Here is a 25,660-nt window from a genome sequence, read left to right on the forward strand (position 1 = left end):
AAGAAGATTCCCCTCGCGCAAGGTCTGGCTGACTTGCATGATTGTGCCAGAGAAAACTGTCTCGAGGACGAAAGTCTAAAAATCAAGGACAACATGGAGGCATACCTTAATTCCCCACACAAAGTCTTTGAAGAAGACAAGTGTGAGGGAATGCCCACTGTCTATGTGGATGGATGCTCGTACCATGTTGACAACAACGGGGAGAAAGAACTGGTGGCCGGCGTAGGGAATGCATGGGTGAATGAGTTCCCAGAACCCTCCGCTGTATACAAAATTGGTCCCCGAAGTAGTCAGGTGGCAAAATTGATGGCTGTGCATCAGCCCATCCTCACTGCTGTCCAACATCAACTCCACGAACTGGTCATAATCACAGATTCGGATTATGTACGGAACGGGTTCGTGGAGCACCTGGTAAATTAGAAAACCAGAGGCATGTTATGTGCTAATAACAAACCCCTGAAACATGGGACGCTAATCCAAAATATTGATGATCTGGTCACATCGAATGGGATGACCATCTACTGGAAAAAGATCAAGGGTCATTCCAAAGTAGAGGGACCAGACAAAACTGGAAATTACTTAGCTGATCAGCTGGCCAAAACCGGGGCCATCCAAGGGGAGCTAATAGAAATAGAGTCCCTATTGGGGGAAATCCAGGTCACTGCTATCACTAGGTCCGAGACAAATGCTCACAATGATCTTTCAACTGCACAATGGAGTAAGGAGACCTCTGATGCTGATTTAATTACAGCTCAGAAGGGGGATCCAATTATTGTTAAGTTTTACCAACACCTTGAGGACCCTGAGAACTTTCCCCTGATGGATACTGATTACATTGGTAAAGAGGACCTCAGAGTGTGGATGAAATTTCCAAAAATGTTCCGAATCCAAGAAGGTTTGCTGGTAAGGAAATCCAAAGCTGGCCACGATCAGTGGGTGGTTCCTACCTCATTCCAAAGCCTGATGTTAAGTCACGCCCATGATGCGGCCACCGCCGGTCATAGGGGGTTTCACACAACACTGGAAATCTTAAGAGAGGTTGCATACTGGCCAAACATGGGGCAGGACCTCGACCAATACTTGAAGGGGTGCCTTGTGTGTGCACAGTTTCAGCCATCATCCCTCACACACCGTGCGCCTCTCCAAAAGAGGGGGATGACACTGTCATGGTCAGATTTGCAAATCGACTTTGTAGGCCCTGTAATCCGCTCGTCTAGAGGAAACAAGTACATGTTGACCGTTACATGCTTGTTTACCAAGTGGGTGGAATGTGTCCCGGCCCCAAACTGCAAGGCAGAAACAGCAGCTGCCCTGATGATTAACCACATCTTTTCCTGTTTGGTCTACCTCAAAGGATTGAGTCAGACAGAGGTAGCCATTTCACCAGCGAGGTAATGACAAAGATGTGGGAGATACTGGGGGTCAAAAGGAAGCTACATATTGCTTACAGGCCAGCTTCTTCTGGAGCAGTGGAGAGATACAACCGAACCATTGTGAGCATATTAAAAAAGTTTGTGGCAGATTCTGGGCCAAGTTGGGATATCTGATTACCTCTGGTCCTAATGGCCATCAGATCTACCCCTTCATGTGCAACCAAAATGTCACCATTTGAGTTGATGACTGGACGCAAGATGGTGCTTCCTCAACATTTGCTCTACAGGACCCAAGAGCAGACATTGATAAATGCCTCCACAACTCATGAGTATGTGGAGAATTTGAGGAAACACCTCCAACATGCTTTTGCGTATGCTCAGCGGAATCTAGAAAGATCAGCTGATAGCATGAAAACCCACTACGACCTGAAAACCACCAGGAAAGTATACGAGGTGGGGGACCGGGTCTATCTATACAATTTCCAAAGGAACCAGGCCAAACAGTGAATATTTTTGCCTACATGGAAGGGACCCTTTGAAATTATAGACAAAATCTCCCCTGTTGCACACAAGATCTGCATCCCCAAAGGCAGTTTGGTGGAAGGGGAAGACAAGTGGGTACATATAAATCAGCTAAAGTGTTGCCATCCCAAGCACACGCTGCAGCAACTGGAGGAGTCCTCTGCAATACCAGAGGGGACCGCTCCAGATTAATTCAGTTCCAACCCTAAAATATCCCACATATAGTCTCTAAAATATTATGATGCTTGTAAGCCACTGTCACTGAATTATATCTTGTTTTTCAAAATTGGAATGCTTTGTCTATTAAAGTATAAAATGTATATGTCGCCCCACTATATCAATAGTGGGGGAGAAATGTCTATGAATAGGTATTGCCGCTTTCCTTTGTCGTCCTAGGAGAAAGAAAACCTGGAGACTGACCAAGGAGGACGACCGGGGACTTGGAGCAGAGTCCCGAGGGGCCCGGGGTACCGCCCAATATTCCCATCAGGACCGGCGAGGAGAACCGATCGATCCAACTGGGTGGAGGAAAAGATGCTGAACTGTGCCATCTACAGAATTGGAAGAAGATAATGCGGACATACCAGCACAGGGCTCAAAACATCCATGGCAAGCGACTTCCCCTCGACTCGAATCAAAGCGCAGTCGGGTGGGGGGGTTTGTCAAGGGTTTTGACCCATGTGGAATCCTTAGGCTGGGTAGGTGTGGGGATGAGCTGTCGCCGCCCATTATTCTATCCCAGAACAAACTAAATCAATAGACTGGGTGGATGTGGGGATGAGCTGTCGCCGCCCACATTCACGCCAGAATTCAGGAGAACTGCGCAGTTGGCACAAATCCACTCCAAAGATACAACCTTCTTGTGGGGGGGTTCCACATCACCACTCTACTGTAAGGATGCCATCAAAACAATGTTAAGCAAGGGTCCTATACTATCAAGCAAAAGACCACACTATTGAAATGCAGTAATTCAAGACAGGTCCCAAAAATGGATGCAATACCGGTACTCACCACTATCAGAAAGCCGGCATTTTAAAACCACCAGACTTTTGTGTAAAACTGAACAGAGGAACCCAAACCAGGCCAAGGAAAGACTTGCTAAGGTACAATGTAAAACTATATTCTGAAATTACTTGAAGGAAGTAATTATTTAATGTATATGTGAACATTGTAAGTTTTGATTTAAACTGGGAACTAAAGTGACATTTAGCTGAATTCTGCCTGACAACAACCCCCGACAGGAGTTGAAACTTGATCAAACTGCATTCCCAGGCCTGGCTGCCTCCTGCTTCCCCACCAAAAGGAGATGACACCTCTCTGATTAGGTATGGGGAGGGGCACCTGCAGGAGGTTGAACAAAGCCTTGTCCTGGACTCAGGCAAATGTTATATTGGGGGGGCCGTAAAGTGGCTTCCTCTTGGGAGAAACTGTGAGGGGCAGTGCCTCTGCTAGCAAGCTGAGCTTGGGGGAAGTGGATAAACCAGTTATTCCACCATGTGATGTGGGAAGCCACACCCTTTTTTGACCAGGGGAGGATCCTCTGACCCATACACAGACCTCATCATGATGACAATCCATTTCCTTCCCCCAATCATGGGAGAGGGGAGAATTGGGCCCATGACAAGTAGAGAGGGGCAGGCTCAGTTATGCCACGCACACACCCACTTCCAAAACACATAAAAAGAGACTGCTGGGACAGGTAGAGACATTCATTTTCCATTTCTGCGGAGCATTTTGATGGCCGACATCCCATCCAGACAAAGACCAGAACCAGAGACCCATAGACTACAGAACTTTGAACCTAGAACGCCCACTGCAAGCAAAAGTATTCTCAGCAGGCCTTCAGAATCCAGAAAACCTAACCAAACTATTCAACAGCCGGGCGAGCTGTTTGAATTCTTTGCCAAGAACTTTTGCCGGAACCGCAGACCAGACCCAGACCACTGTGAGCAGAACCAGAGATCCGGATCGCTGTGAGCAGAACCGGTGCCTGATTGACCCGCCGAGCAGAGAGAACCGCCGCTGGACGTGTTGACCTGATCTGTGACGAGGCCTATTTCAAATTTATATTGTGAGTACCTAGCAGAACTGTGCAGAACCAATATCTTAGTTAAAATAATCTAATTCAAACGTGTAAAAATATTTGCCCTTGCTTTGCTTGCTGAAATTCGTGTGCAACCTGACAATCATTCATAGGGCATTGCTAAAGGGAGCCTGAACTAATATAAACTAGATATCACCCACCCTGAACCTCTAGAGGGAATTAAAAGCATTTTTAGCACATTTCTCACTTCATTGTCATCACATTCAAAGCATTTTGGGCCTGTGTTTGAAACTTCTACCTGTTTCCTCTAAGCTTGCTGGGGTTGGAACTGAATTTCATATTGTATTTGATTGCATTCCTGAGAACTGTGTGCTCCTCTTTCCATCTCCTTCCATTTCTTACATTGCATAGTGGGGGGTGGGGGAATGCCAGAGAAAAAGCGATTATCTTATCTTTTGCTAAAATCATATCAAGTTATTTCTGTACTGCATTTTATTCCTCATTGCTTTTCCCTTGAAACCATAAAAGTATTTTTGCTACCTTATCCATCTTATACTAACTCCTCATTGATTGTAAAGAAGTGTGCTAGGGCCAGATTACCCATTGTTGATCAACATTATATCCATAAGTGCGATATCAATTATTAATTTATTATAAAAGTGTGATATATATCTTGTTAATTTTTCAAATAAACCTTTTAATTTGCAAAACAAACCTACTTCTTGGCTCAGTGAGGTCAGGGGGATTCTAAGAGAGGGGTGTTATACAAGGGTTGTCATCCAGAGTACTGAACTGGACATAAAAATACATCAATAAGGGTTTTCCTCAGCATCCCAGACTAGGCATTGATTTAGCTGTAGTGTTGATTGAATATCGCTTACACAGCGCTACATCACTATGCATGGAATCCATCTCTGACAAAAACTTGGTTGCATGCTTGATAGTTGCAGTGTGGGACGGACAGCAGAGCAGTATCGCAATACTCTGCTACAGATGGGCACTGGTGAGTGAGCCAATATACTTTAAATGTTACATTTGTATTCGGGGACACTATTAGTCTCAGCTACATTGTATCACCTGCATATTCAATCTCAAGTGGGGGGAAGTGTTTATATACCATTGAAGACTGAGGGAGGTTCATTATGGCGGGATAATGTCCTGCCACCAAGTCATGTCCTGAGGTGAAGCCAATGACCATAAGTTGTGGAAGGTTCATTATGTCAATCCATAATGACCCCACCCGAGGTCTATAAAGCTATGAGCACACAGTGGTAGCAGTAAATCATGTTTTGGGGTTTTATAATGGGAAAGTAAATTGAGAAACTCAATCAGTTTAAAGATGTTTCATTTTGTAGCACTTAAATTGCAAGGCTGTCTTCAATAAGTTAAGCATTTCAATTGCAAACATTGCTAAACTGGAGAGGATGTAACATGAACACGCATTAGGGTTTCTGTAAAAGTAAACACTTTAACTACAAGAAAGTGAAAGCATTTTCCAATGTTTTAGCTTCTCTTTCATTGCCAATCAGAATGTTCATAGTGCAGTCCATAACTATTGCTATTGACTGCATTCCAGACATTCCAACTTCAGAAGCAACTGGGGAATCAAGAGAAATGGTGTGTTTGCATTAAAGAAACAGAAATTTAATTTCTGAGCAAGATTCCTTTCAATATGCCAATGCAACCTAGCGTAACACAACAACTGGAAAGCAAAAATATGGAACGATGCGTTCACTTTTTATTTTAAGAAAACCTGTTCACTTTAACATGCACCTAATTCAAGCTCCTGATAAAACCTTTCCAGTTGAACCAGGTTTTCAATTAAAATGCATACCTTACGAACCGTATAAACCTTAACATATGAAACCACTTTTAATGTAACGTTTTGGTGCTTTACTCACTGTTAAACTAACGTTTTTGTTCACCAACAGAACTCCAAAACATGTACTGCTATTGCCACCATGTGCTAGTAGTCTTATAGACCACAGGAGGAGTCATTACCTCTTTGGATAATCAGCCACAACCAAGCTATGGACTTAGGCAAATGACATGTTTTATCGGACGGTATTGTGATTGGTTTAGAAAGAAAAAAGTTATGAAAATGACATCTGGTGGATACCTCTGCACAAAAGCACTACTGTCTGCAAGATTTCCTAGGTGCTATCAAGGGAATCAAGATCAGAAGTTACTGATCATGCAGATGCTTCCTAATACAACCCATTTGCCACACGTGGTAACAGTATTTGAGTTTGCAAGCATTACAAGAGGAAATACCACCAACATCGTATTAAAGCCCTCAGTTAGATAACAGATGCAGAGATTCACAAAAGCCTTCTCAAATTCTTGAAATTTAGACTCATGCAAAGCCTACATGCTTCAAAGCGGTTGACTGTATGTTGGTTACTTCTTTTGATGTACATACATTATTTACATGACACTGGATCATTGGTGGCTGATGACTTTGGTAACTAGCGTAACTGGATAGTGTCTTTCATCGGTCAAAGTGGCAAAGTTCCTACCTCCTAGAGGGCAAACGTCAGATTTTGTTTCCCTATGTTCTTTTTAAACGTCTGGCCAATCACAGCAGTCTAGGGGGCACTGCTAAAGGAACGCATGAATGCATTAATTATTCAAAGCTTGCCTTCCCGAATCACAACCACCTGACAAGTCAGTTGTGCTCCTCCATTTTAGGACCTCAAAGTAATTCACACATAGTTTCATTTTTATGTTTGCCTTAATTTGTTTCCAGCCAATGTGTTTCAAATCAATATCACACATTTCAATCAGAGTACCTCAACAAGTTCGAAGAAACTACAGACTCCCTGTATGATTCTGCACATACGGTTTTAAATATTTACTGAGAGCATTCACTTTTTTTAATTCTTCTGTGGTGATGATATGCTATGGGGAATTAGGGGTTTTGTTGTCAAGTTGATGATGAGATTGGTTAAAAGCTGAAAATCACATTATACAAGTACTCCCTCATTCCTGTCTATCATTACTCTGACAAATGCATGATGAGAAGTGTAGTCCTAAATAAATCACATGATACACATTTAATAATTCAGCTGAAAATGTTTGCCCGCCAGATGTGCACAATAACAGTAGCAAATATATCAGTAGACCGCCCATTTGTTTAGAGTGCTACGTAATACTTTCTACAACTGACCTTATTATTATTATTATTATTATTATTATTATTATTATTATTATTATTATTATTATCATTGCTATTAGTATTTTTATGATTATTACTATTAATATTACTATTCGTAGAATTATTATGGTGTTTTATCTGTTAGCAATATGAGGACAAATCACACAAAAAGACTTAATTGGTGGTATTGAACCCAGCTACTGGAGCAGATAACCTTTTCAAGTCGGGTGTTCAATGCTGCACACTACCAAGGCCATGGGCATGATATGCTTATAAGCATATATACTCTTAATGCTCTTCTGGGCAAGCCACTATGAACTTGACACTACCGGGTGGATGGTACTGAGAGCCTAATATGACTGAGAGAGGATATGACAACATGTTGGATTGTGCTCAAGTCTTGCACATGGCAAGAGAGTGTCAATGAGAAATACTGTAGGACAACGTCGAGGGTCAGAGCAGGACAACAGTCTTTCTTTATGCTAAATATGCACAACATTCTTCTCTCACCATTAAATACTAGTCATTGAGAACCCATCAGCTTGTCACCCTCATTTGGGTAGCTCTGACGCTATCATTAATTAAACCCTAATTCAAAGCAATCAGTGACACCTGTCTGCTTTTACCCTCCAAATGAATTTGTTCATTTAAATGCATTTGAATGTACTCATTAAGTTGGACCTGTATTTTAGTGTGTTTGAATTACTGACAACGCATTAATACACCTGTGCTGCATGAACAAGAACCATAAAGAACCATCAAGAAATCAACCAATATATTATCCATATCATGGTTAATCTTATCAGTAATAATACATAGAAAATTGATGTTCAGATTATTGCACACTTATTCCTTGTTAAATATATTTGTGTTGGCTTTGCACAACTCAGTTGTGGGACAAGTTCTGGAGACGGGGGGATGAGGGAGGCGTGAAGTTGCATCTTCAACTAGGATAACATAAAACATTGCCCCATCCCTATGATACTCGCTGCCGGTGCTGTCAAAGTTGGAGGCCATGGTCAGTGGCCATTACACAGAAAGAGAGCAAGGGCTTGTCGTGACCCATGAAATGCTACTACTACTGACGTGGAGTGGACATGGCCGGTAACGGGCTGACAGCATAAGCCATATTAGGCCCTGGCGAAGGGCCTCCGTGAGGGTTGTGGGCCATTACCGGCATGTCCACCCCCCTGCCAGAGCGTGAAAGCCATTCGAACCAAAGGGTTCATCTGTGGTGCAAATGGCTTTATTTCTTTTCCTCTGAAGTGTAGCGGCGGGAGCGGGAGGTGCACTGAACCAGAGCAAAAAGCTCCAGTCTGGAAGGTAAGTGGGGAAGGAGGGGGCGGTGGGGAAGATGTTTGGTTTTGGTTTGAGGGTTAGGGGGTGGGGGAGTGGGGAGGGAACTGGGAAAGGCTCCCTTTTGCCTCCCACATAAAAATAATTTAAATAAATGTACCTACCCAATAAGCATTGGGTGGCTGGAACAGCAGGAGGAGAATGTATATTCTCACCCACTGTTCCAGCCACCTGATCGGCTAATGGCCCTTCCCTGTGTGCAAATTGGGATTAATACCCACCTTTAGCTCAAAGCAGCTGGAGCAGGAACGTTGCTCAGCAAGAAAGCTGGTGATGGATCAGACTGAGCTGGAGTATACCTTCAGAGCAAGCTTCTAGGAATGTGAAGTGGCCATTGACTGAGTGGGAGTGCCTTGCGGTTGCATGGGCACAGAAGAAGCAACAGCCTCGCCTATATTCAATAGTATAGACAGGCAACAACTATCTGACCCTTCTGTATTCATTAAAGATGTAAAATAAAAGAGCAACATGCTTCTAACTGGATGTAAGATGTTTTAGGACAGACTTTCCTTTCCTGATTTGGTAAAGGAAGAAATAGGACAGTGTACACCCTGCTTCTTACCATCTTGCTCCTCTAACATTTGAATCAACACGTTCATATATTTTACCTGCAGAAAAAGACATCAAGGCGTCATTCTTCTTGAAAGAACCTGTGTCATCCAAAAAATGTTGTGGGTCGAAGACTTCAGGGTTTTTGAACATCGTTGCATCAAAATGTACAGAGGTCAACAGAGGGATCACATAGGTGCCCTGAAACCAGGTTGAGAGTTAGTGAAAAACCGCTGGCATTATTTGAAGAGATTTACACTGTGCATTATTTTTCGTTGCAGAAAAAAGTCAAGTAAAAGAATAACTATTTCAGATCTGAAAATGGGACAGAGAGTGAGGCTTGTTGGAGAACCTTTGTGGGTTTGCGAGAGTGCACATACTAGAAGACATTTAACAAAACATGGCCATGCACTTACAGTATGGGTAGAACCCTTTCTCAGAAAGACAGCATCAGATTTTCAAATGTTACCCTTTCACATAAAACAATGTTAATCCATGGTATAATAGGGGCTTATGAAGTAGCCATATTGTACTATCCTGATGTCTTACATATATTCAGAGTTGTCATGTGATGCATTATAAAATCCACTGAAACATCATTTTGACAAAACAGAGGCAGCAATTGATCTAGCAGACTATGCAATGTACATGTGATCATTGCAATAGAATGTAATGAGCCGGTCAAAAGGGGCTGAGTTGTCATGTTTCTTGGCCCTCTGGGAGTATGACTCTCACAAAGTGTGATGCCTATTGTTCATCATGTGAGCATCTTATTAGGAGGGGTGAGCTACCAATCATTTTCTTCTCTAAAAACTGCATTAAGAAAAACTTATTGGAACATACTAAATCCCTTTCAACCTTTACCTAGCTACAAAACTCTTTGTGAATATGTGTTTGAATTAAAACCTAAGTAGCCTGATTAAGGATGTGGTGGTATATGTAAAACATGCAGTATTTGGAAATACTGCATATGTTACCACTTTGCCAAATTCTGAGTGTCCAACCTGAACCACCTCAATTCTATCTCGCCTTCTCAAAAACGCATGAACAGATGAAATATTATGAGACTCCAAAATGAGAAATAGCCGAAGATTCTGCATGATTCAAAATCAAGCAGAAGCATCCAGTGACTACATGATTACTGCCTGAACATACTCCAGAGGCTGTGATCAGTGCCTACATATTTTCAAGAAGCCATAAACTCTTGACATGAAAAAGGTATATGAGAAATTAATGCTGGCTGATTAGCAAGCACCTGCCTTTTGCTACTAACCATTGGAATTGGACATTTCCACCAAAGTTTGGCGTAATATGGTTCCCTAAATGGATTTTGGTCTACCCACATTAGTTAAATGGTTGTTCATTGATACCAGTGACCACCCTTGGTGAGCCTCAGAGAACAATGGGTTCTTAATAGTTGTGTGAACTGCTGTTGTTAAAGTGGGAGTCCACGAAAAATGCCGAAAAAAAAACAACAAATAATGGTTGATGTTCTTTAGTGCATTCAATGGGCATGGACCATGGTCAGAACCAGGACATTTGTGTCTATGAAAGAGAGCCTCATTGGGGAAAAAGAAAGAAAGATTGTCAACATTAATCCGATTAATAAAATCCTTTAATGGCCAGCAATATTTACATATCAAAAAGACATAATGTAAACTTGTAGATATCAGAGATCTACATGAGAACACCTGTGTTGCGACTACGAGTGAATAAGCTTGATCAAGTTGGGATGGCAGAACATACTTGAACGTTTTTGGGATGTGTCACGGCCCAAAATAATCAAATGAAAGCGTTTGTGGAAGAATTTATTAAGGAACAATTCAAATGAAATTAGCAAAACTGTCCTATTCATTTTGGAACACAGAGAAAAGTGGTTGTAATTGGTTAGTTGTAATTATTATCTCTTTTTTATGTTCTATGAGTTGGCACTGGAGTTATTGTGCAAGTAAATGGGCCTCATTCCGACCCAGGCGGTAAGGGGTTTACGGCAGCGTAAACAGCGCCGACCCTTACCGCCTGATTCCGAGGTCCCTTAGCGCCATGGAGGATTTAACACCTGCTTTTAGCAGGTGTTAAAATCCATGGCGCTAAGGGACCTTGATGTTAATTACGCCACCGTAATTTACGGTGGCGTAATTAACGCCTTCCCCACTCCCATTATGCCCTATGGGGCAAACATGGGAATGGGGAAGGGTAAATGGGGATTGGGGACTTACCGCCCCGCCAACCTCGGAATGGGGCGGTAAGTCCGCCAACCACCATGGCGTAAACATAGTTTACGCCATGGTGGTAAAGGTACGACCCAGGCGGTAACTTACCGCCTGGGTAGGAATGAGGCCCAATGTGTATTTTAAAATAGGTATAATTTTGTATAGAACATGAATTCGGTTGCACAAAGCAGCAGGCGTTACACATTAGGAATCCAGGAGAGCACTAGTGAAACACTTTTCCAATGACATTAGAGCATGGACATTAAATGTATTGAACAAACAGGAACTGAAACATAATTATGGACCGGGAATACATACGTGTATAGTTTGAAACCTCGATATTAAAATAAAAATATCCAGCCAGCACTTCCATTTATATTCATACACGATGGGGTATTTCAGGCTCTAGTTCAGGAGTGTGATGCGATTCCTATGATGTGGGGATTTCAAACAAGGGAAAACCTCATTCGTTGTTGAAATTCAATATGAAGACTCATACTCCTGAACTAGGAGGCCGACAAGATGAGTGGTGCAGAGCAGGGTATGTTACTGTTGGGTTATGTTGTGAGTGATTCCTCCATTAGCTCTGTATTTCGTTCATTTGGTGCGGTATGTTTTTGGGTCAGCGATGTCTGTTGGCTCTTTGTAGCGACAGTTGGGGGTGCACTGATGCATTGTAATTCTCATTCTCCATGGGCCTCGTCAGTTCTGGAGATCAGTACCTTTGCCAGTATTTCAAAGGCAGGTTGTAATGTGCTCTCACGAGGACCTGCAGCGGGGTCTGTTTAATATGCGCAACAATGTTGGAAGAGGACATTATTCTTGAATTGCCTTGCAGGAACTGGACCCTGCTGTATTGGATTTCTTCAGGGAAATACGTACTGAGGGGGCATATGTGGATCAATAAATAGCAGTGTGCTGTTGTTTATAGTGTTAGGGACATGATGTAGCTATGATCTAGTTATATTATTGTCGGCAATAAATATAGAGATGGTATTGCCGCCATGTTACAACTTGTGTATTTTACTGGAGAGAGAGTGTGTATATCAGCAACTTGTGTGCATGACTGAGTGTTGTAAGTTATTGTCTACCAGTAGGGAGAATGTTGAAATATTTGGTGAATGTGCAAGAAGTGGAAAACATAGCGAGCACATTAGATATCAAGTGTTAGTTATTTGTGAAAATGTTTTACATATGGTAAGGGATCTATGTAGTAATCCTTTATTCATTGACAGGGATCTTTTAGGGTGTAGAGTTAGTACCCAAGTGAAGCTTGAGAAGAGAGCGCGACTTTCGGCTCTTCTCCTTTCGTATGTTTTACATGGCAGTCAGGGTATTTATCGTGCACTGATATTAGTTGCATTGCTGTGCAGCAAAGGGAGCTTGCTAGAGTGGCATTGTGTGAGTCATTGGATTGGTGACTTTTATAAACGTGCCATTTTAGAATAGCCAAAGGGGCATTGGGTGAGTTTCTAGGTGGTTATGAGTACACATTTTTGTGTAGCCAAAGAGATTTGCCAAAGGGCAGTATGTGAATTATTAGATGGGTGACTTTCATACACATCGCACTATAGTAAATTATTACATTGTTAATGTGTATACTACTTATATTAGTATAGCCAACAGGGCTTGACAGGGGGGCATTGTGCAAAGTATATAATCAGTGACTTTTATGAGTTTACATTTGGGCCAAGGGTGCATCATTGTTAGCAACACATGATTTATTTTGTGTAATGTACCTTTAAATGGGGGTGGTGTGGCATTATGAGATGTGACCTTCGGGTACGTTTTGTATGGGTGGCAAGTGGTGTGCTGTGCACAGATGTAGAGAACAGGGTATGTTACTGTTGGGTTATGTTGTGTGTGATTCCCCCCATTAGCTCTGTGTTTCGTTCATTTGGTGCGGTATGTTTTTGGGTCAGCGATGTCTGTTGGCTCTTTGTAGCGACAGTTGGGGGTGCACTGTTGCATTGTAATTCATTCTCCATGGGCCTCGTCAGTTCTGGAGATCAGTACCTTTGCCAGTATTTCAAAGGCAGGTACTGTCAGTTTGCTCTGTTGTGGTGGCAGCTAGGGGAGTACTATCTTTTATTGGGGTGGTATTCCTCTGACTGCATGGCTTCACGTTAGGTACTGGAGGTCAGGGACTTTGCAAGCAGTCTTCTGCAGAATTGGTCTGCGTTAGGTGTTCTGTATTGGGATACCATCTAATTAGTTAGTACATTTGGGCGAGATGTGTAGGAAGTTGATTAGTAGGGCATCTTTTGGGATATTTCGTGTATGGTTGGTGTCTTCTGGCTGTGTTCTGCAAATCTGATTTCTATCTATTTCTATATTTTCTATTTTGCTGTTTTATGTTATGACTGTGCTGTTTTCTTCTGGGTGTTTTATATTGTGGAAGAGGAAGAGGGATCGTGTGAGTCATGTTTTGCGTGTAATGCTGTGGAGTGCCCATGTGCATGCCAAATGAGTGTGGCAGTTTTCTTGGTGTGTGCTGGTGTATGTTAGATGTCGTGTTGTTGGTATGCCAACATTGGTGTGTGTGTAGTTCTTCATGCAGTGTCCTTATCTATGCTGAATGCTTTGGCTGTAGTTCTCTCTTTTCTCTCGATGCATGGCAAAAAAGGGCCTTGGGATTTATTATGCTCTGGGTTGTTGAAGGGTATGGAGCATTTTAACATTGTTAATACGATGTGGGTGTATATTTCTATTGCATCTTGCTGTTTATAAATGGTGATACACCTAGCATCTCCTGTACTGTCCGCCTCACTTTCTGTAGCACTGCTAAGGGGAAAGGTGTGTAGCACTGAGTGGCCAAGTGATGATGTCACAATCAACTATTTGTTGTAATGTATTGGGATCGACCATCTGAGGGTTCCCTGAGTGGCGGTTGAGGGGAGGTGACTAGCACGGGTGGTGGTCCCGGTGTTGCCGGGGAAGGTTCCAATGGAGGATCTCCACGTGTCATCCCAGGGTGGACCCATAGAGGGCCACAACAGTGTCCTATAAAGCTTGTCACCCCTTGATGGAATTGCCAGACTAGACACATTTGCTTTTATATACAGTGCAAATGTAAACAATTGTGAGTAGCTGCTTTTCATTCATATGCACATTCTACTGAACCTCTAAAGGTGCAAAATAGTGGTTTGGTGTCTCAACATTGCAGGTCCCCCTGCCCACCTGTACCAGCAGTCTGCTCCATCTTCTGTGCGCTCTGCAGATGCTTTCCCGAAGCACGACACATTGTGCATCGGGCAATGTGACACATCCTTTTGTTGTGTTCCACTTCAGGGAAGCAGTCTGCAGGCCACACTTGAAAATAGTTTTTCTGATGCACATAGGTATTTGTAGAATGATGAGGTCATACCTTAGGGATGTTATAGCCTCTGAAGGTTATGTCACGTTTGACAGAATGTGGGAGGCTCAGTGGAAGGACGTCAGTGAATCTCTGAATCTCATGGATGACAGCATCTGTGTAGGGCATCTTGCTTCTGTCATCAAATGAAGGGCTGCGGTTTGAGCCAACCACATTGTCGATCTCCTCTTGCATTTTCACTGTTAAGACAATACATAAAGAGGACCACAATAAACACTTTGTATGAGCTTGCTAACTACCAATCCAGCACACGTATTTACAGTACTCTAGTGAGTGTAGGCTGCAAACACTTGAAAGTTTACAAAAAGGAAGTTCATGGGACCCAAAAGAGCTGCTTTACTTTCACCTATAGGAACTATTTCATTTTTTTGTTTTTTCAAAGAAGTTCATATAGAGTTCAAGCAGACAAAGGTCTTTTAAAAGCACTTCTTTGAAACTTTCCAATACTTATAGTTACCTCTTTTAAACAATAAGCACATTTACAATTTGAGAAAAAAACTTTTGACTGCAACTTAGTTTTATAACTATCAATTGGCAATCATAGGTTGAATGGGCAAATGGCAATCGGATTGGACATGAAGTGACCATTCAGCAACAGCTTTCCAGTAGCTTCAGACACCAAAATGAGCACTGGGCGTCTATTTTGGTCTCTGGTGTCTCTCGGCCTCTTCTGCTGCCCACTGCTTCTCTTTTCCTGCAAAGTAAACAGTTAAAAGCTCTGTGCACAGTGAGAGGCGGGGATGCATCTGGGCTTGAATGGCTTTGGGCAGTGTCCCTACAAGGGGTTAAGTATCAATAACAAAAGTACATGGGAAATGTGTGTTGTGGCCATTTTCAGCAAGAAGAGAAATGGATGCTGATCAGAAAGGGAAGGGGTGCCTAAATCTGCATTCCATGTGAAGCAAAACTGGGGCTGTGAATGGTCAGTCTCACTTTGTTTCTTTAGATTTATTTTGGTTAGCATTCCTTTGCATGCTGATAATTGCAGGCTTTCAATCAGCATGGCGAACATAAAGCTATAGCTATAATCATTTTTTTGCTCAGATTGCATGTGTGTGTGTGTGTGTGTGTGTATGTGTGTGTGTGTGTGTGTGTGTGTGTGTGTTCCAGCGGTACATATGCGGTTTATGGTACAAATGTGAAATAATTTGTTTTATTTGAAAATATTGAGTTCTTGCTTTAAGGCAGTAATACCCCAACTGCAGTATAGCAATAAGTCCCTGTTCTTCCATTGGCTTGGGCCTATAACTTGAATCCCTTGGCCTTTACCACCTGGTGAGGCCCACCAAACAAGGCATATTGCTATTAGCATCCCAAGGCTAACACTTGGGGTGCCCACAGCAATACATTTGTATGAATCAATGTGTTGTGGCGAGCACTCAACCCGTTGATGCATACATATGCATCCATTCCTCATCTAACATGGCCGGCATGGAATTGAAAGTTGGCGCTGTGATGGAGAGCCCCTCTTCCATTTCCATGGCAGCCATCAGTGGAGTCGGATGAGGTGCGGTGGGTGCGGTGGCACTGCAACAGGTTAGTGGGGGATGGTGGGCTGGTTAGGCAGATGGCGGGGAACAAAGGCAGGAAGAGCGGGGCGCGAGAGCAAATATAGCTGGCAGTTGCTACCACTGCTCTTGTTGTTCTGAACCTGAACTTGGATCGTTTGATTCAGACTGGATTTTGAGCAACCTGATTGGATGACACACCTGCTGAGGGTGCTAATGAAAGGTTATGATGGAATTTGTTGTGATACGGGGGAGTTCCCCTCAATGCATGTCCCAATACAGGAAATCAAGCGCTTACTGTAATTTTACATTTGGGAAAATGTGGAAAACTAGCTCCACTACATTCTGGTGCTTTTCCACTTGCATTTATAAAACTAAGCAGGTATGTCAAAAGAGATGTGCTATGAATGCCAGGACTTAAAAATTATGATTTGAGAGCTCTGTTTCAGCCTGGGTTTACGAAACAAGAGTAAGTATGAAGCAACGAGGTGAGAAAAGTGAACAGTGGTTTGTATGTATTTGATTTGATTTTGTTTTGATTTTAAGGATTTGTAACGCGCTCCAAACGGACCAAACTGTATAATGGCGCAGATTACATTTACAGAGACCATTTACTAGAAATGTATACAACCCTGCATCCCACCATAAAGGCCAAGCCGTTCAGAGAGCTATTGCTTTATTTAAACAGAAATGTTTTTAGGGCCTTACAAAACTTAAAGAGCGAGTCAATTGTCCTGATTTCCCTGGGTATGCTATTACAGAGTCTAGGGCCAAACACTGCAAATCTTCAATCCCCTCTTGATACAAATGTGGATGAAGGAATAGCCAGCAAAGCTTGGTCCCTTGATCATAGGCATTTAGATGGCTGATAAAGCTTGAGCTTGTCCCTCAAGTAGTGAGGTGCTAGATTATTCAAACATCTGAATACTAGACATGCTACCTTGAACTTAATGTGATCCTCTACCGCTAACCAGTGGAGTAATTGACGTGAAGAAGAAACATGAGAAGTGATGTTTAATCTGCAGATCAGCCTAACTGCTGCTGCATTCTGGGCTTTTTAGAAGTCTGTGGAGTTGTTTTTTTGTAATACCCATCAGTTGACTATAACCATAGTCCAGATGGGCATTTGTGAGTGTTCCTACCACCAACGCATGGTCCTTTTCTGGAATATATGGTAGAGTCCGCTGAAGAATTCTCAAATATTGCTTTACCCTTGAGCAGTCCAGCACCGATATGCTAGGCAATCCTCATTTGAACAAGAGTACCAACAGCAACCCCAGACATGTGTTTCGGCCTAGTCGGGCCTCATCAGTGAGGTGGAGCTGTGCCTCTCTAGGGTTATCCAGACGTGGACCCCTTGCTCACTGTGCTCAGAGTTCCATCCCGAGTGGGAAATAATTTTTTTTTCTTTCAGCATAAAACTAAATGTGCACCTTTGATCTACTGCACCCACACAACAGTGGGGAAGAAAAGTAATGTTAACGGGCATTTTTCAGTAATACACACAAATCATGAAAATAATTCTCCTAAAGGAAGCTGTCTGCGATCCTAAAAAGTAGGTGAACTAAACACTGCAATGCAAATACTGTTACAGAGGCATCCATCAAAGTTGCAAATAATTTGATGTGTACTTTTTACAGAAGGTGCATTTGTGAAGGGTGTAGTAACTCCCATGGATGAGCCTTTTGTAAGAGATTCTGAATTGATGTCTACCATGTCAGGTGTGCAGTTAAGTGCAAACGCTATGGCAAGGAGTGTTATGCCAATATAATTGCCTAGCTCTGCAAATCTGCCTTTTTCAGACATACATTTCTTGAAATCATTTCTTGAAATAAAATCTTTGATCATGTCTGACAGCATCTGAGTATTGTTGCTGTTTCAAGCAAAACATCCGATTGCTGTGCATTGGAGAACAGCATGCAGTGTCAGCCTTCACATTTAATGTTTCGATTGGTTTCCTACATTCTGATATGCTTGACAATGTTTTAGAACACAGCTATTATTAAAAAAATAATGCATTAAAGATGTTTTTGTAATTATCAATACTATGGTAAATGCATATGTTATTCTTTTTTTATCTAAAGAGCAAATACAACACCCAAAGACATTTTGGTATAAATTCTCATAATCTTGAACATCCCCACCCCATTAGCTCTCGCTAGAACCTCCCTTTTATTGGCCATAGACTACAAGTAGCTTTTGCTAACGTAAAGGTTGGAGACCCCTGATTCTAGAACATCAAAAATCGAGAATTGCACTGGGAATTCTTAACACTGGAGGAGACAATAAATCTTGGTGCGGTATAAAAGTAAAGAAGAGCAAATAATTGCAAAACCTTTCTTTTATTTAGTGCAGTAATGGAATTCCTGACACATATACTATACTGACGAATTCTAAATTCTCAGTTAAAGTGGAAAATTCGGCACCACCAAATCCTACACCTTAATAGCCAAGGATGCTGTTTCTGTGTGCACTGAATGGAACGAGAACTGCACCTTAGACAATTCAATACAATCCACATTCATAATAATGTGAGTACTTCTTTCAAAACAAAATCATTGCTAAAGTGATCATCCCTGTATTCAGTCACTGACAGTGGTAACAGTTTCCCAGGTGTTTTCAAGGGCTTTGGTACGTTTCTACCCTGTCGACCTTTGAACACTGAGATGATCACTTAAAACACCCGGGACCTATGTCTACACCTTCTTCTCTTAAAAGCACTCCTGGTATTAAGCACATTATAATTGTAATAATTATAATGTAAAGCAAACTTCTAACCAATATTGTCAACGAGGAAAATGTAAAATACTTTCTTTAGTAAGTCCAGGAACTCGGCGGGGACTGTGCAGCCTCAAGTAGAGGTTTGAGTGTCGAGGTGGGGATGTGAGGGACTCCCTTCAGGATTGAATGAGGGTGTTACAATGCCCGCGGCACAGGCTGAATGTACATGATGTGATGACAAAGATGAGAACCCAAAGGGATGTGCACAGTAGGCCAGCATGAAATATATGTATTCATTTCTTGATTCCACCATTTTCCTGAACTCCCGAATGACCAGTGCCTTTCCCGTAGTTGTTCTTATTCAGTAAGATAAACTAAGGTAGGAAATCTGAATATCGCTCTTCTGCTAATAATGTTGGCTTTGCTGCCTGTAAAATCACCACTGCAAGAAATGGACTCTCTAATAGACTTAGTTGACATGATAGATATTAATTTGACACTCACCAAAAATGTCCAGGAATTTGATTCCCAGGCTCATTACCGACTGGCGACAGTTGCGATAACATACAAGTCTAATAGCAATATGAACCAACACTAGACATAGGAGGGAAACAAGTGGTGAAACAATTGGCAGAATACTTTGTCCCTGTTAGGGAGAATTCTCATAAATGTGCTAATTTCCCTTACCTTTTGAGACCCCCAAACACTTTGCTGGATTTCTAGTACTTTAATTACCTAGAAAGAGTGTGAGCCTTATTTTACACTCTTTCATGTATTTTGATGTGTGTTTTACTTTTGTGTTCTTTGGATATGGAGTTTTAGACAACTCCATAGGCATCATCTTTTTCTTGTGTGTCAAACAGCACCCTCAGTGCAGTGGCACAGGAATGTCTTTTCGACTTCCCAAGGTTTAAATACCTTCTCTAGGTCTGACTACTGTCTCCTAGTGAATGTAAAGTTAAATTGACTTAACTAGTCTTCTTAAATTGCTAGACCCAGCACAGGCTGCCTTACAGCAGAGTGCTGGAGGGAATACCTAGTGTTCCCTATGCCTAAACTCATGTGGCCCTCAAAAGCTAAACTTTCCTCTCAGAATGGCTGGTGGCAGTGGTGTTACCATGATTTTCCCGTCCGCGACCCGTTTAAATGCTACGGTAGATGAAATCCACCGGAGCCATGTTTTTCAAGATGGCGTCTGAGCCCTCTCTGTAAAAACAGGTTCCGAGCGACTTTTTCTGCCATTTTGTTTTTGGAAAGGTCCTTCTAGTGTTTGCCTCTGCGTGCCAAACCAGGTTTGGTCCCTTTGTTTGTTTGCCTTTGGTGGGCTTCTGTACTGAAGCCCCTCTCTGGCGCCTGAGTGTCTGTGGTGGTCAGGATTTGAGGGAGGTGCCCGAAACTCTCTGTGCTTAGTCTCCTAGGAGACCTGAATGCACTCTGGCATGATTGGCTGACTGACTGTCCGGCAAGGACAGCCACCCTGCTGGGGGAGTGACAGTTAGGCTGGAATTAATGGAAGACAACTGTCTAAAAGCAGGTCTCTGGGACTTGGAAAGCAGAGTCGACCACTGGAACGAAAGAACCCGAAGAGGAGCTGAAGGAAGATGACTGCTGCAACTCCTGGACCACTGGTTTGCCCGGTGAAGCCCAGCTGCAGGCCCGAATTGCTTGAAACTCCTTCGACAGAGAAGACCCTTCAAGGACGACTTCTTCCCTTGAGCTGGTGGGAACAACAAACTCGCAAGCCACCTGGAAACCATCTCCATACTGGTCGAATTTCTTTCAGTTTGCTGTTGAAAACTGAATAGCCAGGGAGAGGGATACCAGTAAGTGGACTTTAAGGCACTCACACCTTAAACCGACGTTTTGCCAAGCTTGTGGATCCTTCCCCGTGCAGTGCAGGAACCTCCCGATGTCCTCCCTCTTGTCCCCAAAAATCCTCTTTGCCGCAGTGAAAGTTTGTGAAACGTTCCCAACTTTGGAGTCTTATTCACTCCTCACCTGACCTATAACTCTTTTTTGTGCAAACTACTTCTAAGAACATTGGCAAAGACTTAACCGTTTACTACCAGAACTGTGCTATCTTATCCAAGACACTGATCCATTGACTTTGGCCCAGGCCTATTGACCTGAAAGGCCTCTTGTAGTGAACTGAAAATATTTGCCCTGCCTATGAAAGTAATTGTGTTTTGATTCTTAGAACCTTTGTCTTTCTATCCCTTTTGAAAGTTACTGCAGTGCCATTTTGCTCCCACTTCAGGGGAGCCTAAATTGTTCAGAAACCTATTGGTTTGTTACTGTGGTGTATTGTAGTGTGATATTGAGCTGCTTATTCTAGTAGAACGTTTTCTAACTAAATGTGTAAATAAAATAATATTGTTTTATCAAGACACCTTGAGTAAATGTTTGTTTGAACCACTGTGATTGCAAGTCCTTTGTGTAACACCTTGTACTGCTCACATCCCTCTTGAGATAAGCCTGGCTGCTCAGCCCTGCTACCACAAACCTGTGTAGTACAGACTTATACTAAAGGTGAGATTGTGAGATTGTGAGATTGTGCTTACACCTGTAGTCTTAATTGTGTGTAGTGTTCCCAAAGGGTACTGCATGTAATTCTGCCTAACAGTCCCTACCCAAGCCACAGTTCTGTGTGAGTATCCCCCCACCTGGGCAACCTGTAAATAAGATATACTGACAATCCCAGTCAATATAGTGTTTAGCAGAGTCTTATTTCCTTCTACAAATGGTCTACTACCCCAATGTACCTGGTTTGGCAGAGTTCGACGATGGGTCAACATCGGATCCTTCTTGAGTGAACTTCCTTTAAGGCAGGAGCAACAGATCATCGAGATTCCTCGAAGAAAAGGGTGAACAATGTTGTTGAGGCAACAGCTTCGGTCCTTGCGGTGCTCGTCGACAAGCGGTCGTGGATGTCCTGCGAAGATGAGGCATCCGATGCACCTCGATGACGATAGTTCGTTAACACAAAGAGTCAATGAAGAACGTAGGCCCAGGAAGCTGTCGGGTCATCTGCATTTGGCATCAGCGAACGGGACTTGACCACGGCTGGCTTTTGGATCTTCGTCAGTGTCTTTGGGGACTTTGGGTGGCAGGAAATGCACTGGCGGATTCTCCTCTATTCGTCGGCGACCTTGACTTTCTCCGGCAGGACAAAGCCATCGACGGGGATGAGCAAGGGAGTCCTTGATACAAAGTGTCTTAGGCAAAGGAGCATTGTGGCTCTGGTAAATGAGGTTACAGCAATGGACTTCAATGTCCGGACGCTTCACCTCAGATTCCATGATGGTCCCTGCCTCCTGTCGGCAGCCTTTAAAGGACTGACTTCCAGGGAGCCTTGGTGAAGGTTAGCTGGTGCACGATGGTCCCTCGTAGCTCGGGAAGAGGTCTCCTAACCAGGTCCTCCCTTGGATCAGTCCTTGAAAGACAAAGCAGCTTTCAGATTGGTGAAGGAAAGCATTAGCAATTCTTCTTCTTCCAGCAGGCTTCAAGGATAAGCATCAAGTTTCGACTTCAGCTTCTGAAGAATTTTAGTCAGTGAGAGATCCCCAGATATACTGTTTTGTCTCTCATTCACATTGCTGAGCCAAGCTTAGGCAGCCAATCATTAATTAGGGCATTCAGGCAGGCAGGCAGCCAATCAGGCTCACAGTGCATTCAGGCCATTCTTCTCCATCCAGACACTCACAACAAGGAATGTGGATTGGGACAAGAACCCAGCCATTCAGCAGCCCACACTCTTTTCAAACCATTTCTGGGCAGGGCTGTCTCATTCTTTGCGTTACTCACACAGATACCGGACACCCATAACATGAAATGTATATTGATCACACACTCCATTCACCCAGATCCCACCCCAATGGTGTACCCATAACATACAGTCATTGGGAAGGCTCCAGCCAGACTGGCCTGGACTTCCCCAGAATACCATATATGGAACTTCCACCCAACAGCCAGTCAGGGGAAGGGACAGAGTCAGGGCTTCCCAGGACTTTGGGAAAACAAGCTAACAGGGGCCATCTTGTCTCCTATCAGGAATCAACTGATTCTAATGGCAGGAACTGGGTATCCCAAAATGGAGGATACTCAAAGCACCTGTCAAATTCAGCATGGAGCTGCCACCAGCCCATACCCTGCTCTGTGGGCCACACACAGGTGCCTAAATACATAAACTAGGGGTTGTACCCCCCACCCATGGTACATGCCGGTAACTTATCGACTCCGCCATGGAGAAAGGGGGAATTACCACCCCATTACAAGATTGGCGGGGCGGTAATTCCCCCTTCCTCCATGGCCCTTCACCATTCCCATTTTTGCCCCAGAGGGCTCAATGGGAATGGGGAAGACGCTAAGTACCGTACCGCAAATTGCGGTACCGTACTTAGCACCAAGGTCCCTTTGCGGGTCCCTACTTTAACGGCTGGTGTAGACCAGCCGTTAAGGTCGGGTCCCGCAGCCTTTTACGGCGCCGTTAACCCATTAGCGCCAGGGTCGTAATGAGGCCCTATGCCCCAAGACACCCACCCCTCATGCAAACACTATGCCCCATGGCCCCACTCCCCAACCAAACACTATGCCCCATGGCCCCCACTCCTCAAGAAAACACTATGCCCCAAGACACCCACCCCTCAAGCAAACACTATGCCCCAAGACACCCACCCCTCAACCAAACACTATGCCCCAAAACACCCACCCCTCATGCAAACACTATGCCCCATGACACCCACCCCTCATGCAAACACTATGCCCCAAGACACCCACCTCTCAAGCAAACACTATGCCCCATGCCACCAAGCATGCACCATGCATACATACTCATACAGACCCCCACCCCTGCATACAAACTAACATGTATACACCATGCATCCATACAGACCCGGACCCCCCACCCCCAACTCAGTACACAAACCCACAAGCATACACCATGCACCCATACAGACCTGAACCCCCCACCCCCCAACTCAGCACACAAACTCACAAGAATACACCATGCACCCATACAGACCCCACCCCCAATTCACCATACAAACTCACAAGCATACACCATGCATCCTTACAGACCTGAACCCCCACCCCCCAACTCCCCAAACAAACTCACAAGCATGCATGCATACAGACCCAGACCCCCCCCACATCTCAACATACACTGAACGTGCACACAACAACAACAAACATTCAGGCAGACCCGACCCCACCCCCCCAGCATCTCAACATACACTGCACTTGCACACAAACACATTCAGGCAGACCTGACACTCACCCCACCCCCGCATCTCAACATGCACTTTCACACAACAACAAACATTCAGGCAGACCCGACACCTGCCTCACCCCCAACATCTCAACATACACTGCACCTGCACACAAACACATTCAGGCAGACCCGACACACACCCCACCCCCGCATCTCAACATACTGAACTTGCACACAAGCACATTCAGGCAGACCCGACACACACCCCCCCTCTGCATCTCAAAATACACTGAACTTGCACACAAACACATTCAGGCAGACCCGACACACACACCCCCTCCGCATCTCAACACACACTGCACTTGCACACAAACACATTCAGGCAGACCCGACACACACCGCCCCGTCCACATCTCAACACACACTGCACTTGCACACAAACACATTCAGGCAGACCCGACACACACCCCCCCTCCGCATCTCAACACACAATCCACTTGCACACAAACACATTAAGGCAGACCCGACACACACCCCACCCCCGCATCTCAACATACACTGAACTTGCACACAAACACATTCAGGCAGACCCGACACACACCCCACCCCTGCATCTCAACATACACTGAACTTGTACACAAACACATTCAGGCAGTCCCAGCACACACCCCACCCCCGCATCTCAACATACACTGAACTTGCACACAAACACATTCAGGCAGACCCGACACACACCCCCCCTCCGCATCTCAACACACACTGCATTTGCACACAAACACATTCAAGCAGACCCAACACCCCCTACCCCCGCATCTCAACATACACTGCAGACATACAAATACAACATACCCATACACACCCGACACACCCCCCCACCTCCGCATCTCAATATTCATACAAAAACAAAAAACACAGTCAGGACGGACCCGAGACACACACACACAAACATACAGCCCCTCCACCATGTACTTACCCAGACGTGCTGGAACGCTGGCGAGGCTTCTGGCACTACGGCTGGCGTGGGCGTGACAAGGCTGAAATGCCTTCCGGCATCAAGCCTTACCAGCCACACCAGCCGTAGTGCTGGCACTCCATTGGTGCAGCACATAAACACTACGTGACTCGGAGGAGCTGCGTGGTTCGTTTGCACTGAACCAATGAGGGCCAGTTTTTTTTCCGTGGTCCGGAAGACAACAAAGACTTTCCTAATGGAGGGCGGCCGATGCTTCTTGCGGGCCGTATGTTGTGCACCCATGCTCTATACAGATATAAAACCTATGCTTAGTTATTTACTTAGAACCAATTCCGCTTTCCGATAGGTTTTAGTTGTTTGTCACGTAGGATGGCGTTGGTAATGAAGCAGGTCAGCACGTCAGCGAGGACCAATTTTGTGTTTAAGAACCCAGCTTTTTAATGAAATGATTGACAGTTGAGTATTGAGCGATTTCTGATGTTCATTGTACTCCCTGGTTTAGTTACTTGCATTAAAACCGATGAACATCTCCAGGGTATTGCTACTCATCTTAAAGGGCTGGAAGTCTCCAGTTCACTTGGTAGCAGAGATTGATGGTTAGATAAGATACCATCGGCCGTCGACATAACTAACTTTAGGATCTCGGCAATATCACACGA

At 43.9% G+C, this 25,660-nt stretch overlaps 1 protein-coding gene across 1 annotated transcript in view; it reads right to left on the minus strand.

The window, feature by feature from the left end:
* LOC138566790 (cytochrome P450 2F2-like) overlaps nucleotides 1-25,660 on the minus strand; it is a 316,131-nt gene that overhangs the window by 43,238 nt on the left and 247,233 nt on the right. Inside the window, exons 7-8 of the mRNA XM_069644444.1 lie at nucleotides 14,582-14,769; nucleotides 9,061-9,202 (exon numbers count right to left, since the gene is read on the minus strand). Of these exons, the coding sequence (XP_069500545.1) occupies nucleotides 9,061-9,202; nucleotides 14,582-14,769 (330 nt within the window). The remainder of the gene's footprint in view (nucleotides 1-9,060; nucleotides 9,203-14,581; nucleotides 14,770-25,660) is intronic.

This window comes from Ambystoma mexicanum, chromosome 2p, assembly GCF_040938575.1.
Source record: "Ambystoma mexicanum isolate Mex_15411 chromosome 2p, UKY_AmexF1_1, whole genome shotgun sequence".
In the NCBI taxonomy this organism is placed as follows: domain Eukaryota; kingdom Metazoa; phylum Chordata; class Amphibia; order Caudata; family Ambystomatidae; genus Ambystoma; species Ambystoma mexicanum.